Source organism: Caloenas nicobarica, chromosome 1 (assembly GCF_036013445.1).
Source record: "Caloenas nicobarica isolate bCalNic1 chromosome 1, bCalNic1.hap1, whole genome shotgun sequence".
NCBI lineage: Eukaryota > Metazoa > Chordata > Aves > Columbiformes > Columbidae > Caloenas > Caloenas nicobarica.
The window spans coordinates 213,408,310-213,425,319 of NC_088245.1; the positions used below are offsets into that span (position 1 = coordinate 213,408,310).

General features: G+C 46.5%; 1 protein-coding gene across 2 annotated transcripts in view; it reads right to left on the minus strand.

The window, feature by feature from the left end:
* Window positions 1-17,010, minus strand: part of GDPD5 (glycerophosphodiester phosphodiesterase domain containing 5) — a 186,369-nt gene that overhangs the window by 37,692 nt on the left and 131,667 nt on the right. For both annotated transcript variants that reach the window (XM_065647830.1, XM_065647839.1), the window contains exons 3-7: window positions 13,066-13,169; window positions 7,393-7,486; window positions 6,670-6,729; window positions 3,001-3,099; window positions 309-402 (exon numbers count right to left, since the gene is read on the minus strand). In XM_065647830.1, coding sequence (XP_065503902.1) covers window positions 309-402; window positions 3,001-3,099; window positions 6,670-6,729; window positions 7,393-7,486; window positions 13,066-13,169 — 451 coding nt within the window. The remainder of the gene's footprint in view (window positions 1-308; window positions 403-3,000; window positions 3,100-6,669; window positions 6,730-7,392; window positions 7,487-13,065; window positions 13,170-17,010) is intronic.

Below are 17,010 nucleotides of genomic sequence, written 5' to 3' on the forward strand. Positions count from 1 at the left end.
CTTTGGATGTATTCAAGGACCTTCACATCCATCCTCAATTGTGGGGTCCAGAACTGCCCACAGTGCCAAGGTGAGGCTGTACCAACACCAAATACAGCAGGATAATCCCCTTTTTTGACCAGCTGGTTTAGTACACCCCAGGATATGGTTCGCCCTTTTGGTTGCCAAGGCACGTGGCTGACTCATATTGAGCTGCTGTCGGCCAGATACAGAGAAGAACACTGCACATTAGCAGCTGGGAGGGCCCAACGCCCCAAGAGCCACCCACCAACCCCTGGCCACCATGCAAAGACACAAACAGTACTCACTGGCTTTCTCCGTTCGAGCAAACTGCCCTGCTATCAACCACGACAGGGCCGTGACCGCCACAAGTGCTCCTATGTGCAAAAAGGGGGCTGTGGCCTGCAGGATACAAGAGAGAGAGAAAAATTATGATGAGCACTCTGGCGCCTTGCAAATGTGTTGGTTTTGCAGGTTCTACAAGGCATCAGAGCTCTCTGTTTCCAGTTGGATTTCACACCATTCCTAAAACAAGTTCCTGTATTCATTTTGGCCATCTCTTCTGCCAAGAAGGCCACTATGAAAGCAAAGCAGCAAAGCTTGGAACCCCTTCTTGGGGAAGACCTCACCCAATAACACATATTTGGAAAAGGCCTCCTTAGACATCATGCAAATTCAAGTAAGGCTCTTGGTGCCACCAAGTTTTAAATTTCTTGTAGTCCAGTTGAACACTGGTCAATAGCTCAATGGCTCAAAGAACACTGGTGACAAGTGGTGTCCATCAGGGGTCCATATAGGGACCAGTACTGTTTAACATCATCTTCAGTGATGTTTACAGTAGGATCAAGGGCACCTTCAGCAAGATTGCAGATGATGCCAAGCTGAGTGGTGCAGGTGACACACCTGAGGGATGGGATCCATCCAGAGGCACCTGAACAGGCTGGAGAAATGGGCCAAATGAACCTCATGAGGTTCAACAAGGCCAAGTGCAAGGTCCTGCACCTGGGTCAGGGCAACCCCCAGTGTCAATCCAGGCTGGGGATGGAGGGATGGAGAGCAGCCCCCAGGAGAAGGACTTGGGGGTGCTGGGGGTGAAAGATTGGCCATGAGCCGGCAACGTGCGCTTGCAGCCCAGAAATCCACCCGTGTCCTGGGCTGCATCCCCAGCAGCGTGAGCAGCAGGTGGAGGGAGGGGATTCTGCCCCTCTGCTCCGCTCTGGGGAGACCCCCCTGCAGTGCTGGGCCAGCTCTGGGTCCTCAGCACAGGACACACATGGACCTGCTGGAGAGGGGCCAGAGGAGCCCCAGAAATGATGCGAGGCTGGAACAGCTCTGCTGGGAGGACAGGCTGAGAGAGTTGGGGTGTTCAGCTGGAGAAGAGAAGCTCCAGGGAGACCTTAGTGTGGCCTTTCTGGACTTAAAAGGGCCTGAGAAGAAAGATGGGGACAGACTTTTGAGCAGGGCCTGTTGTGACAGGACAAGGGATGATGGTTTGAAACTAAAGGAGGGAGATTCAGACCAGACATGAGGAGGAAATTGTTGGCCCTGAGGGTGGTGAGAGCCTGTCCCAGGTTGGCCAGAGAGGTGGTGGATGAACCATCCCTGGAGACATCCCAGGCCAGGCTGGACGGGGCTCTGAGCAACCTGAGCTGGTGCAGATGTCCCTGCTCATGGCAGGGGTTGGACTAGGGGAGCTGGGAAGTTCCCTTCCAACCCAACTATTCTGGGATTCTATGAACATACTGAACTGTGTATCACCATGAGAAAAATTTTGAGGTGGGTCCTCTCAGTCATGCTTCTGTTCTCTGCCTGCCTAAATCCTTAAAAAACAAGAAAAGTGAAGCACTTCTGAGAAATATTAGCCACTTGTCTGAATGCTATCTTTCCCCCATAGATTTGCATATTCCCAAATATGCAGCAGTGACCACCAGTAAAACTCTCAAGATTTTCATGGTCAAAATATTTTTGTAACCCTTTTTGAGGAAGAGATAAAAAGGAACAGAGAGCAGGTCTATCAATAAATTAACAGTTTGTAACTGTTTTCATCTAACACTTACATAGCCCCGCAGCATACCACTAGTGTTTTTTAAAAGACGACTAGATTGTAGAAGTTGCATTCTTTTTTAAACATATATAAATTTATGTGCCATATAAAAACATACCAGAGTATTTCTTCCATAAGACTGGGAAGCACAAGATTCTCCAAACCTGGACACCAACCACCAGAGCATTCTTAGCGAAGCCAAGAGGAATTGTACTGCCCCTCCAGCAACTCTAAACCACACCAAGTTTCAGTATTTCCCACCTCTAACCCTGCAGCCAAGCCTTGGATGGAGTCTCTTTAGACTTTAGAAAGAGCCTTGAGGACTCCATGGGTGTTTTGCTGCAAATTTTTCTCATTGCCAATATTTCAATTTTGGGAGCGATAAACATCAAGACAGGATTTTATGCAGCAGAAAGAGACAAAGTCAGCCTGATCCAGTTTAAGATGTTCATGCTCATTGCAGGAGGGTTGGACTAGATGAACTTTAAAGGTGCCTTCCAACCCAAACTGTTCTATGATTCTACCCTGTTTCCCTGAAAATAAGACCTACCCTGAAAATAAGCCCTAGCATGATTTTTCAGGGTGCTCAAAATATAAGCCCTGCTCAAAATATTAGCCCTAGTTACAGTTCATAAAATAATAATTAGTGGCCAGGCAGCTATACATGTAAAAAAGTAAAAGTAATTGGCAATAGAATGTAGCAAGACAGATGTGACAGAATGTGATGACATGACTGTATTTGAATAAATGTTGATTTTTCGTTCAAGAGTAAATGTAGATTGTTTTTCATGGAAAAAAAAGATATCCCCTGAAAATAAGCCCTAATGCATCTTTCGGAGCAAAAATTAATATAAGACCCTGTCTTATTTTCAGGGAAACAGGGTATGAAAGTCCATGACATGTAGCTGCAGTGGCCCCTTTCTCCACCCAGAGAAGCATCCTTACAGACAACTTACTTGCAGTGAAATAAATACCATCTCCCATTCGTCGTCCCAAAGCTGTGCTATCGATGACATGGTCACCACGGTCGTTATCAAGGTCGTCATCAGGCCAATCTGCAGCAAATATCAGAGTATTTACATACTGAAGCCTTTGTCTCATTATCATAGCAGTTTTACAGGTTGGGACATAGAGAGAGAAAACTATTGTACATAATAAATGGCCCCAAAAAAGCAAGTCTTAGGATCCACAAGGAAAGAGATTGGGCTTGTGTGTTGTCCCAGTCCATGTCAGGCATTGGAACAGGCTGCCTAGGGCAGTGGTGGAGTCACCATCCCTGGACGGGTTGAACAGATGAGGAGATGAGGTTCTCAGGGACATGGGGTAGTGCTAGAGTTGGGTTAATGGTTGGACATGATGATCTTAAATGTCTTTTCCAACCAAAATGATCCTACCATTCTATGAACCTCCTGTTTTCCACTATTGATGAAACAGCACTGGGCTAAATAGTCCCAGGAGGACACATCTCATGGATGATCTCTCACTTTCTTCACAGAGTGGCCAATGATATGGAAAAATCAGGTGATTTTCCCTGCCAAACTGGACCAGAAACAGCTTAAATATAGTTTAGGTTCTGTCAGGCAACTTCAGGAGGTGATCCTGGGTTCCCCTGGCCCTGCTGCAACAGCCTGTGGTGTACCAGTGCTATGGGAGGTTGGTGGACTTGGCTCATCTTGACTGTCAAATGCTTCTATTCAGGGATAAAACCTGAACACACCCAACAGACAACGAACATTGCACTTCTCAGTGAAAGATGAACATAAGTGCAAGCGAGGCTGTGCATCCCCATCACTAAGCAATTATCTTCAGCACGACTTCACACACGGATGTGACTTCACCTGGTTCTGAAATGGCAATGACTGTGCAACCAGCATCCAAGCTGTGTTGACAGAGCAATTATAACAGATATTGCAGCTTGAGAAGATGTTCTGGATGACAGTGGCTAAACTGAGATGGCAGAACAAGGCTCAGATCATCAGCCGCTTGCCCCAGCCTCCCTCTTCCTCAATGCAGAAGCACTCAGAAGTATGAGCGAAGCGGTCAAAAAGAAAACGTCACCTCCGTTTTGAAGGTAAAAAGTTCAAACTGTCAAAAACTGCCACAGAAATAACTCCAGCTGTAAAGACCTAAATTCTGGGCTGTCTGCAAAAAATAGTTCACAATCCTCCGCCTCTCTGTCTGGTGTCTGACGCTCTGCTGTACCGCATGCCTGCTGGATTAAAAGGATGCTGCTGCTCTGAGTCTCAATCTCGTGTACTGTCTAGATCCAAAATCTGTGTGGGAAACTTGGGTAGAAGAGGGCAGCTGATATGTAACAGCAAACTAATCATCTAGGATGCACAGGACGTCTTCAGACAGATTTCAAATTCAGACAAGGAAATAAAAAAACTCATATTCCCAACATTTACAGAAATCACTTCTGTATATAAAGACAGGGGACTATAAGAATCACAGAATTGTTTTGGTCGGAAAAGACCCTCAAGAGTCCAACCGCTCCCCCACCCCAGGCACTGCTCCATGTCCCTAAGAACCTCATCTCCGTCTGTCCAACCCCTCCAGGGATGGTGACTCCAGCACTGCCCTGGGCAGCCTGTTCCAATGCCCCACAGCCCTTTGGGGAAGAAATTGTTCCCCACATCCGACCTCAACCTCCCCTGGCGCAACTTGAGGCCGTTTCCTCTGGTCCTGGCGCTTGTTCCTGGGGAGCAGAGCCCGACCCCCCTGGCTCCAAGCTCCTTTCAGGCAGGTCAGAGATCAGAAGGTCTCCCCTCAGCTCCTGTTCTCCAGCTGAACCCCCAGCTCCCTCAGCCGCTCCCATCACACTTGTGCTCCAAATTTTTGCAGGATTAAAGGAGAAAACTGGAATGAATCATAGTACTTGCACATATCAGCCTTTCCCACATGCACTAATCTATACTTGAAGTTAATTCAGCACGGTTGCAGAAAAGAACTGTAAGTTAATCCAGTCTCTTATCTAAACCTGCTTGGAAAGCTGAGGGAGGTGTGGGGAAGGGAAGAGAGAGACAGAGCAGCACATCTGAGTTGTGATGAAAGATGGACTTTTTTGGAAGAAGGAAAGGAAGGGTAGGGATTTTTTTTAGGCAAGAACTAATTCATTTCTACAAATACACTCCTTTTCTGGTCTTACTCATCCAAACCCACCAGCCACCTGGAGCGTGTCTGAAAAATACCATTTCCCCCAATGAAGAAACATATGTTAGACTAAAGAATCAATAATTTCTTTTCCAGCAGCAGGCAGATGGTCCCCACCTCCTCTTTGCATTGCATCCCCGCCTCCCAAAGAAGCATAATTTCTGTAATTTCTAGGGAAAAAAGAAAGAAAGGGCAAAGAGGTCTGTGTGCTCCCTGTTCTGGGGGGGGTGACACATCTGGCTCAGGCTCTGATCCTGCAAGACCTTGTCATGTGCAGAACAACCAGTTTCAGAAGGAGCTGCATATCAGCAGATTCAGGACCGGTCCCCTAATTAGCTGTTAGCAGATAGCCGGTTACCATTAAATCCTGCCAAGCCGTTTTTTTGGGCAATGTCTCTCCACACAGCTTGCTACATACTCTTCCTCTCCCCTTCTGTGCTCCAAACACCAGATCTGCATCTTCTTTTACATTCCACAGCATTTTTTTTTCCTCCAAACTCCTCTACATACAAATCAGGACCTCTTTGGGTTCCAGCAAACCACAACCTCCACATTGCACACCCCCAGTTTTAACACCTACAGCTTCTCTCAAGGCTTTTCCACAGTTGGTTCCTCCAAGCACATCCTGAACAGCTTCGCATCTGCTCAGACCTCCTCCAGGGCTGGCTTCAGCACAGAAAGTAACACCAGAGGTTCATATGGAGTAACACTAACCTGAGACTAAACTAGGGCTGATCTCATGACACGGTGTGTCTTAATCTCCAAAAGTGGTCCCTCTGTCAGCAGGGAACCCAAAGCATTTCACCAACCATGGAGTTATTGTCTCCAGGCTTTGACTGCCCCTATTGTACAATTTGCTCAGTCCTCTGAGATGAGGACACATGCACCACAGACATCTGAAGTTTATGCTCTTCTTAAAAACACAGTGACAGTGAGTATCACATACATCTGTTGGAGAGGAGCCAGAGGAGCCCCAGAAATGATGTGAGGCTGAAACAGCTCTGCTGGGAGGACAGGCTGAGAGAGTTGGGCTGTTCAGCTGGAGAAGAGAAGCTCCAGAGAGACCTTAGTGCGGCCTTTCCGGACTTAAAAGGGGCCAAGAAAAAAGATGGGACAGATTTTTGAGCAGGACCTGTTGCGATAGGACAAGGGGTGATGGTTTTAAACTAAAAGAGGAGAGAATTTAGATCAGACATGAGGAAGAAATTGTTTCCCCTGAGGGTGGTGAGAGCCTGGCCCAGATTGGCCAAAGAACTGGTGGATGCCCCATCCCTGGAGGCATCCCAGGCCAGGCTGGACGGGGCTCTGAGCAACCTGATCTGGGTGAAGATGTCCCTGCTCATGCAGGGGTTGGACTCAATGAGCTTGGAAGGTCCCTTCCAACTCAAACTATTCTATGAAACACCACCCACTCCCTATACTCCTGTTTTATTGATATGCTTCTCCTTTCCAAGCTGAGAAGAGCCATTTACCTTGTGAAGCCAGTGCAGGTTCATCTGCTGTCCCACAGCTATGTGACATAGTGCTAGTATCTGGGAGGAAGAAATCAAGAGTCAGACATTGGCACATCACAACCTTTAAGTGTTTGAACATGCAGGAACACACCACCATCCAAAAAGATGCCCCAACACACCAGGGCAGAAAGGAGGGCTGGCGTAAGGATGGTCCAGAAGACACCACCTAGCTCGGTTGTACAAGTAGATCCTCTCCAAAGCCAAGGATGTGGAGGGAAAGACTTTGATCTCCAAGAGGCAGGGGTTTGAGAGCATGGTCCACAAGTACACAGCTCCCAGAACCTTAGGAAGCACTGACTATATGGGGCAAGGTACTGATTCTACCTGAACACTCAGCATCTTGAAGGTCCCACCATGCTGGGGTGAGGAGAAACAACTTGCACTTATGACTGGCAGATACACCAAAGTGGAAACTGGGCCAAACTAAGGGGAACAAGAGTTGTATTTGTCCTCGGGCCAATCGTACCACCAGTATCAAGGTCTCTGTCTTTGATCATCTGAAGTCAAAGATCACCCATTTTTCACTTTCTGTTTATTTTAGGCAACCTAAGGCTAAGAGAGAGGGAGAGAAAAATCACTTCTGAAAGGAAAATTGCTCAAGTCATAGGTGGACTGAGACGTTCACGTCCTTTTTAAAGCAAATGCACAAACCTACAGGAAATGCCATTTTATTCTACTCACCAATAACACTGTAATGTATGTAAAGCCAGCAGCAGTTGTTACAAGTATTGGAATGGACCAGTCACTCCAATATCCCATTCGGTTGTATAAAAACCTGAAAGGTAAGTGTGAAGGACAGATTAAGAAGAGATTCAACACCATAGCAACTTCACTAGGATTAGACAAAACTTCAGAAAAATGAGTCTTTTCGTTCCCACTGTACAGATGAGAGATAGACAGGAAAAAGCAGAAGTCAGTCTGAAACAAAACTCAATATTTGTGCTTTGATCCTGCCTGGGAAATTAACTCTGCAAAGAGGAATTGGACAATTATGTCAAACACAGGAACAACATTACATTGGGGGCGGGGGGGAAATATCATACACATCCAGGACTTGAGTTCTTCGAAAAAATATTCCCTACAAACAAGATAAAAATATCCTTATGTGTGGTGGTGTTTGCCTAAATGATAGATCCAACGCTGTCCCATGTGCTAATAGACTAATAAATACAATATAGAGATAGTATCAAGGACAGTGGAGGAAAATAATGTTGTTGTGCTGTATACTCAAGGCAAAAACTCTTTGCAGAGGGACAAACTGATGGAGGAAATTTGGTCTCTTGTACCTATCAGAGATGGTGTCTCTTATTCCAGTGGGTTGTAGAGAAGGTCCAATCCTGCAAGAGTGGAGACTGTCAAGTGGAGTCTTTGACCTGCTTGCAAGCAGCATTTATGTCTATTGTAATCAAAAAAAAGCAACAAAAAACTAGGTCAAAGACTCAACCTCCTCCCCACCACTCAAATTCAGCATCATTCATCAGCCACAAAGTCTGGTCTGGCAGCTGCCTCAACCATTCTGTCCAGGAGTAAAGCTCCCACGTAGGAGCTGGAAAGCAAATCCTTGGGCTCAACAAACATGACACATGTCCAGGTTTTGCTTAGGGATCCAAAGAGCTGTAACAAAAGAGATCTAGAGGGATTCAGACATGCAGTTAGTAAAAAAAGAGGGAAGAAAGAGAAGAGGGCTCCTCTGAAGTCTTTGCTCATGCCACCACCAAGAGCTTCCTTAGCTCAGCTTCAGTATATTTCAGTTTTTGCTCTGATGTACCTTCAAAGTGGCCTGATGGTGTTAGGTCTTCACTTGATGTGCAAATGACTGTTTTAAAATGCTGTTTCCATGGTGGTTATGAACCAGATGAGCCTTCTACAGAACTAAGGAAGAAAAAATTCGCTACACAGACTTGCATTTATATTATAGTCCTGCTCCAGAGGGAACACAGCCAGGTTCACAAATTACAGCATCTCCCACATCCTTCATTAACCAACATTGAACTTTCTGTTGCAGTACAGAGCTTGCACACTGGAGACCTGTAGTATAACACAATTAAGCGTAGACACCACAAAGAAATGCCCAAAGCAATAAATTTCAAAAATATTTACTTAAATTTAAGAGGCACAACACCCTTTCAATGCCAAAAACCTCATTGCATATCCAGCCTCACAGGAAAATATTAAAGGCCTGCAGCAACACAAGCCAGGCTTTAATTTTGCCCTGTCTTTCTAAAGCCCATTTCAATCCCAGAATAGTCCGTTAAGTCTTTACAAGTTGAAAGGCCAAATCACCACATTTATGTAGGTGAACCTTGTCGTTGTCACAATTTAATTAGATTAGTTTGTTTTTACATAAATATGTGTATCCACTGCTGGAGCCTGAACCGCAGGCAGGGTTTACAATGCTTACCTGTAGAATCATTTTGGTTGGAAAAGGCCCTCAAGATCATCAAGTCCAATAGTTAAACCCACCCCTGGCACTGCCCCATGTCCCTGAGAACCTCATGTCCGTCTGTCCAACCCCTCCAGGGATGGTGACTCCAGCACTGCCCTGGGCAGCCTGTTCCAATGCCCCACAGCCCTTGGGGGAAGAAATTGTTCCCCACATCCAACCTCAACCTCCCCTGGCGCAACTTGAGGCCGTTTCCTCTGGTCCTGGCGCTTGTTCCTGGGGAGCAGAGCCCGACCCCCCCTGGCTCCAAGCTCCTTTCAGGCAGGTCAGAGATCAGAAGGTCTCCCCTCAGCTCCTGTTCTCCAGCTGAACCCCCAGCTCCCTCAGCCGCTCCCATCACACTTGTGCTCCAGCCCCTTCCCCAGCTCCGTTCCCTTCTCTCAACTCGCTCCAGCACCTCAAGGCCTCGGCGTGAGGGGTCCAGAACCGCCCCCAGGATTCGCAGTTTGGCCTCCCCAGTGCCCAGCACAGGACGGTCACTGCCCTGGGCCTGCTGGCCACACTAGTGCTGACAAGTAGTTTTCTGCTGCCTCTTAAGTCACCTCTGGCAGCTGCTCAGGAGCATTTAGCAAAGCTCTGCACATCCGGGTGAAGAAATTAAGAACAACCTACTGAATTCAGGTTCCAAATACCATTTTAGCCAAAGGAACATGGAAGAGAGGGTCTGCAGCACATAGTAATTTCAACTAGAAAAATGAGGCTTTACATCAACATGCTAATTACCCTGCCAAGAGGGACCCGGGTTTATGGAGGACATGAGGTTGAATGAGCCAACAGGGTACCTCTACCGTGAATAAGTCAGACTACTGCGTGGCATTAAGAGAAGTATCACAAGCAGACAAAGAAGATGCTCTCCCTTCTGCTCAGCACTGGTGAGGTGGCACTGGCAGCACAGTGCCCCGGTTTGGACCTCCCTGTTACAGGAGGATGTGGAGAGGGTCCAGTAGAGAACTACCAAACAAGATGGTGGGGCAACCTCAAGAATACAGATTACAGAATCACACAATCACTAGACTGCTTGGGGTTGGAAGGGACCTCTGGAGATCATCCAGTCCAACCCAACTGCTAAAGCAGGTTCACCAGAGCAGATCACACAGGAATGTGTCCAGGCGGGTTTGAATGTCTCCAGAGAAGGAGACTCCACACTCGCTCTGGGCAGCCTGTTCAAGGACTCTGGCACCCTCAAAGTAAATTAGTTTCTCCTCATGTTTAGATTACTAAGAAAGCTTTAGGAAGCTGGGCTTGTTTAGTCTCACAGGGAAGAGGCTATGAGATGATCTAATTGCTGCCTACGCTGTCTGACAGACTGTTATGAAGATGAGGAAATCAAACTCTTCAAGAGTGACAGACATTGTCACATGGGGAAATGACCTTTAGAAGTTTGAGTTGGAAAAATCTTCTCCTTACAGTGGTGGAACAAGTCCCAGAGAAGGGGCAAGTCTTCATCGTTGGGGTTTCAAGACTTCGGTCAACCTAAGTCTTCTGCTGGCAATAGTCCTCCTTTGTAGGGCTGGTTGGACAGATGCCTCCAGTCTTTCATCACCTGTGTGGTGGGACAGGTGGAAGAAATTCAGTGTAGTTCCCTGCACATGATGTGAGGAAAGAAAGCTCATGAGGATGAATTTTGGAGGGGAGGAACAAGCTCAGCAGCTCATCACACCAATGTGACAGCAATTCTTTGTCCCGGTTCCTCCAGAGAGCTCCTACCAGTAGCTTGGTGTGCCAGGTCCTGTGTAGAGATGTTGTGAGCCCCAAAGAGCCCTTTCTCTAGCCTGGAAGAGGTCATGGCTTGCAAATAAATCAGTGGAGCAGCGAGGAAGGCAACAAGAACAAGTATCAATGAAATATTCTCCACATGTAAGGCCCAGAAGTGATCACCACTGAACAACAAAGATGGGGTTTCTAAGAGCCAGGACTCCACTGTAACTCATCAGCAACAAGCTCACAGTCCTGTTGGGACCAAAATGATGCTTTCGCCTCCTTTACACGCCATCTGGCTGAAAACTGTTGTTCTAATGGAGCCCACAGATCTGCACTGGGAGGGAAAAGGTCCAGGCTCAGCCTGAATGGACCCAATGGAAAATTTTTCCTCTTTGCCAGGAACCAAGCGTGGCTGTAATTAAAACCTCGCCCCATGTTATCATCCTCTCTCTCCCAGCCTTTCCACAGCGTTTCAGGCTGTTTTTCAGAAACTCTGCTGTTCTCCTTAACCTCTGGTACCAGTGCGTGGAACAGGGGTCTAACTGGGGTTACGACACACACAAAGCCCTGACCCATTTTTCCGAGCTGAATGGCAGCACTTGAACAGATGCAGCCCTGCTGTTTTGCACCCAGAGAGCCTCTTCCACAAATGTTGTGTACAAAAAAAGCTTGTTTTTCCAGAGCTGTCAATCTAAAAGTGCTCCTAGCACCCTGTGCACGCTGGGTTGCACAGCAGGGAAAGGTGCTTTGCTCTGCGGGTGTAATTTGTAGGCATTTTAAAGCCCAAATATCTCTTGCATCCAGAGCAGACATGCACACCTCCTCCCATTCCCACATGAATATTTGGGAAGCCAAAATTTCAGAGTGTGGGAGCAAAAGAAGAGAGCAAAAGAAGGGAGCAAAAAGCCTTAAAAATAAAAACCATGCATTTTTTACGCTAATATTATAAATAATCTAGACCAATGGCGATGGTTTCAGTTCTCAGAATGTGGGTCTAAGCAGAAGAAAAACAAAAGAAAACAAACCAGAAACCAAAAACACCCACACTCCTGGGAGGAAACAGTTCACATTATTAAGTTAGTAAACTCTCTCTCTCACAAAACTTCAGCAACTAAAGTAAGGCAGTTTATTTAAGGGATCAACTACCTACTGTGTTTTAAAACACAGTTTACATATTATCTTTGACAAGAAGATGATGTCAAAGGAGTTAGCTTAGAAGAGAGCCCAAGGTGCTGTCAAAATGTTTTAAGATGCTGCTGAGATAGTAAAAAAAAAAGAATAATTTCCAGCACTGGGGGGAGCTGGCAACACCCCAAACTCCCCAGCACATCCCACTGGAAAGCTTGTTTTCAGCTCCTTCCAATTTTGCAAAATTTTCCACACCCGTGTCTGCTTCAGACTGAATTTTTGTCATTCGTATTTCATGGAAAGCTGCAGCCAGATTGCTTAGCTGCTTCCAAAAACAGCCAATCTTGGAAACAAACAACAAAGGAAAAAAAAAAAAAACAACCACACACATTAAAATCTACATTATTTCAGCTCCACCTTTGTTTTCAAATGCTGTTTACTGGGAGCACACTTACTCCAAGCTCTGTTACAGTCACACAATGGAGATGTGAGGACATATTATATAAAATCATTTTGGTTGGAAAAGATATTTAACATCATTGAGTCCAACTGTTCCCCCACCCTGGCACTGCCCCATGTCCCTGAGAACCTCATCTCCATCTGTCCAACCCCTCCAGGGATGGTGACTCCAGCACTGCCCTGGGCAGCCTGTTCCAATGCCCCACAGCCCTTTGGGGAAGAAATTGTTCCAAGATGCAACCTCAACCTCCCCTGGTGCAACTTGAGGCCGTTTCCTCTGGTCCTGACGCTTGTTCCTGGGGAGCAGAGCCCGACCCCCCCTGGCTCCAAGCTCCTTTCAGGCAGGTCAGAGATCAGAAGGTCTCCCCTCAGCTCCTGTTCTCCAGCTGAACCCCCAGCTCCCTCAGCCGCTCCCATCACACTTGTGCTCCATCCCTCATTGCAAACAGGGAGAAGCTCTCCTTCAGTCTCATTCCCCACTGCATTAATGAGAGTAAAGTGAAATTAAGTCCATCTGAAGGATCCAAATACACCCAAGCCAATGTCAAACATCTCTTAGAGGTGTATGACGGCAGCCAAATTTTTAAGGGTTTGCCCCTCCGCAACGGGGAAACTCTACTCACCAGTTGATTTCGTTGTAGTCATTGTGAACTTCCCACCAGAAGTAAAACCATATGAGGGTCAGGAAGAAGGACGAGGTGAGGATGAGGAACCAGAGGCGCTCCCACTGTGGATGGAAAGAGAAGTCAGCGTTAACACTCTCTCATTTCAGAGCCAACGCCCCATCCTGTGCCAAAGCTCATCTAGAAGCTGTTGAGGTTGGATGGAGTAACTAGACATTTACAAGTGAAGATTTAAGACCTTTCTTCTCTGGGGAAGGTGGGAGATACAACACTGGTGCCCAGCTCTAGGCAGAGGGGCCACTTATATGGATTCATCCCATGTAGGGCTGGCGCAGCATTTCTCCAGCTCTCAGGGCATATGGAATGAGGGAGCATTTCGGGACCCAAAGCTGGGGTTTTTTAGTTTGGTAGGAGTTTGTTTGGGCTTTTTTTTGGTGCTGTTTTGTTGCTGTTGGGGTTTTTTTCTTAGTTTGGATTTTTGAGGCAATTCCTTAATTAACTTTTCTGTTCACATGTAAGAGATGCAACTTGGCATCTTACTTCTCCCATGGGTTCAGCCTAAATGACCAAGTAGTTATCGCAAAGACTACACAGCAGGTTAGGGATGTTACCACCACACAAACATCCAAACCCTTAACTCCTTCCCCCAGGGCATCCAGGTCCTGCAGAGCCAAACCACCCATCCACAACATTTATTCCCACCACCACCACATATGCAAGTGTTTTGCAAATAAAATGGCAGGAGGAGAGACCACACCAGCATTGAATGAAAGCTATTTGCATCAACATTCAGTTTTGATGAATGTTTCAAATAATGCTACATAAGCAATCTGCCCCCCCACCCCCCAACAGGAAAAAAAAAATCCTTAAAAACATCTGTTCAGTGCCCCACTCCAATCACATGGGTAGAATCCTAAACCACAAGGACACCCATGGAGAGAGCAGTGTTGCAATAAAACTGTCCCCAACCGGCACCATTTCCATGTGTTCCGCATTGGTTTTACTCTACAGGCATTACGCAGTCCACACATGTTTCCACTTCAACTAGCATCCAGTCTGATCGAAACGAAACGCTGAAATAAATGCTTTATGGAAAATATTCAAATGAATCCTCTCTTCCCAGAACGAGCAAGAAGGGATAAAAATTGCAAAAGCGTTTGAGCAACTCTACTACTGTAATTTCCTTCTAGACCCTCAGTACACCATTAATCTCTTTTGAAAATGCTCTTTTCTCTAGTGAACTGTCTCATAGCTCTTCAGCTATGCAAAACAATGTAACCAATATAAAGTCTGTTTTGGTGATATAAGAAATACAGCTATTCTTTGCCTTCCCTTTCCATCTTAAAGGCTGAAGTTATTTACTTAACTGTGTATTGACTATTTTTTATCATGCATCACCCTGGATAGCAATCTTGTAATACAGCTCTTCCCTGTACACTCCATCTCATTAAAAGTGCCAAAAGAAAAAGAAAACAATCAAAAGGCTTGAAGTGATTTAATTTTTGCTGCACCAAAAAATGTTTTCTGCTAGAAATTCCCAAATCTTGGCTGAGGTTATGGTTAAGATATTTTTTCAACTCGGCTCAAGTTTGTTAGCCAAAGTCTATCAAATCTCAGTAGTAGCAAGTGACCAAGTACCATGAGGTGCCTTGTGTTCCAGATAAATGGGGGAAAAGGGACCAAAAGGAGGGACAAAGGGACTTTACAGTACAGCTCCTGTGTACATTCAAAGCCACATGGCCAAACTGCTCTTCCATGAACTCAGAGACTATAATCTCTCCATCTCATGCACCGATCTGCTCCTATACACACAGGTGAGCGCCTGGACCTAAAGCACTGAGGCTGAAATGGGGTTTTTTTCCACCTGATCACCCCAGCTTTGGTAGCAGGATGCCAGCCACAGCATCTACATCAGCTCCATAGCCAACACCAGCCTTATCCAGGCCCAAATGAAGCAGCAAGGCTGCAACATCATGTCTCTACGACGAACCTCCTCCAACATTTCTCCACTTGGAACCTCCTCCACACCAACAACCGCATAGTCAAGCCAACTCCTTCCAACCAAAAAATTTCAGATTAAAATCCACCCATGGAACATCTGGGTTATATAAATGCCCAAACCAAAATCCAATCACACCTTTACACCATCCCATCAAAATTCCCCAGGAGAAAACGACTGTTAATGCTTTCAGCAGATTATTATGATTTCCTCCTGTATACCTGCCAGTCTGCAGATCTCCAAGCTTTCAAACTTCACGTTCCCTAATGTTTGCTGCTTTTTCCTCTCCATTTGGGTCTAAAACTTCCTTGCAGCTATCAGCAACAATGCTGAAGCAGTTAACTGGACAGCCAGAAACCCACCCGTGTCCTGGACTGCATCCCCAGCAGCGTGAGCAGCAGGTGGAGGGAGGGGATTCTGCCCCTCTGCTCCGCTCTGGGGAGACCCCCCTGCAGTGCTGGGCCAGCTCTGGGTCCTCAGCACAGGACACACATGGAGCTGCTGGAGAGGGGCCAGAGGAGCCCCAGAAATGACCCGAGGCTGGAACAGCTCTGCTGGGAGGACAGGCTGAGGGAGTTGGGGTGTTCAGCTGGAGAAGAGAAGGCTTCAGAAAGACCTTGTAGCAGCCTTCAGTACCTAAAAGGGGCCTAAAATAAAGTCTGAGTGACTTTTTACAAGGGCGTGTAGTGCTAGGACAAGGGGTGATGGCTGTAGATTGAAAGAGGGGAGATTCAGATATAAGGAAGAAATTGTTGCCCTTGAGGGTGGTGAGACCCCGGCCCAGGTTGGCCAGAGAGGTGGTGGCTGAACCATCCCTGGAGACATCCCAGGCCAGGCTGGACGGGGCTCTGAGCAACCTGAGCTGGTGCAGATGTCCCTGCTCATGGCAGGGGGGGCACTGGGGGAGCTGGGAAGGTCCCTTCCAATCCAAACTATCCTATGATTCTATGGTTTTCGCAAGGCAAGCGAGGTTTAAAGCACCTCAAGTGCTGGGGACCAACATTGCTACAGAGAAAATAAAAATCCTCCAGCTTTTTAAAGGTCATTATGGGATAAGCTTGGCCAGTATTCATGCACTGGATAACAGTGAATTGATAAACAAGCCAAGGAAAACATTTCAGAACATGTTTGGACTTTTATTTTTTTTATTACATATTTTTTTGCCCCTCATTTACATGCAATCTCATAGCTTCTGTCAGCCTCTCCAAAACCTATTTTTGGTCTGTCCTTCACAGTGCACTTGCCAGATATATTTCCCTGGCTGGTTTTTTGGAAAGCCAGTCACATCCTTCAAGGGTTGACATACCTCAGCGAGTTCAATCACAGCTCTGAGTGGGCTTTCAGAAGAACAGGGAACATCTTCCCAGCACCACTAATACTGTTCAGCACCAACTGAACCAGAATCTGAACCCACATCTATCTGATCTATGTGCATAATATATTGGATTTAGTCTGGGTACTGTACAACCTCCCTCCAACAGGGAGATTTAGAGGCTCCTGCTTTGCAAGCTCCCACATGCTTTAAAGCAAGGTGCAACGTGCAACAGCTCTGCCAAAAATAAAGACTTAAAATCACGTCATCCCAACCACTCAATCACAGCCACAAGTAGGTGGAGGAAACGGTGCCACTTCACCTCCAGAAACTCAGGCAGAACCACTAAAATGTCTAAAGGAGCTTGAAAACCCTCCATGTTTTTAGCTCCATGAGATTTCAGAAGAATGTCAGTACTGACATTTTTGGCAGTTGGTCTAGAAAACCTTCCCTTTGTCACTCTTCCCTTTCAGTTTCATCATCTTCCCAAGGGAATAAGGTGGACACACTCACTAGTCACCAATTTCTTGCACTGAGCTTAACCACGTGCTGCTCACACAGCACCCACCATTGTCCTGCAATTGAACTCGACCAAGCACCTCTGTGTTAGGACCTTCACATTCCTATCAAGATG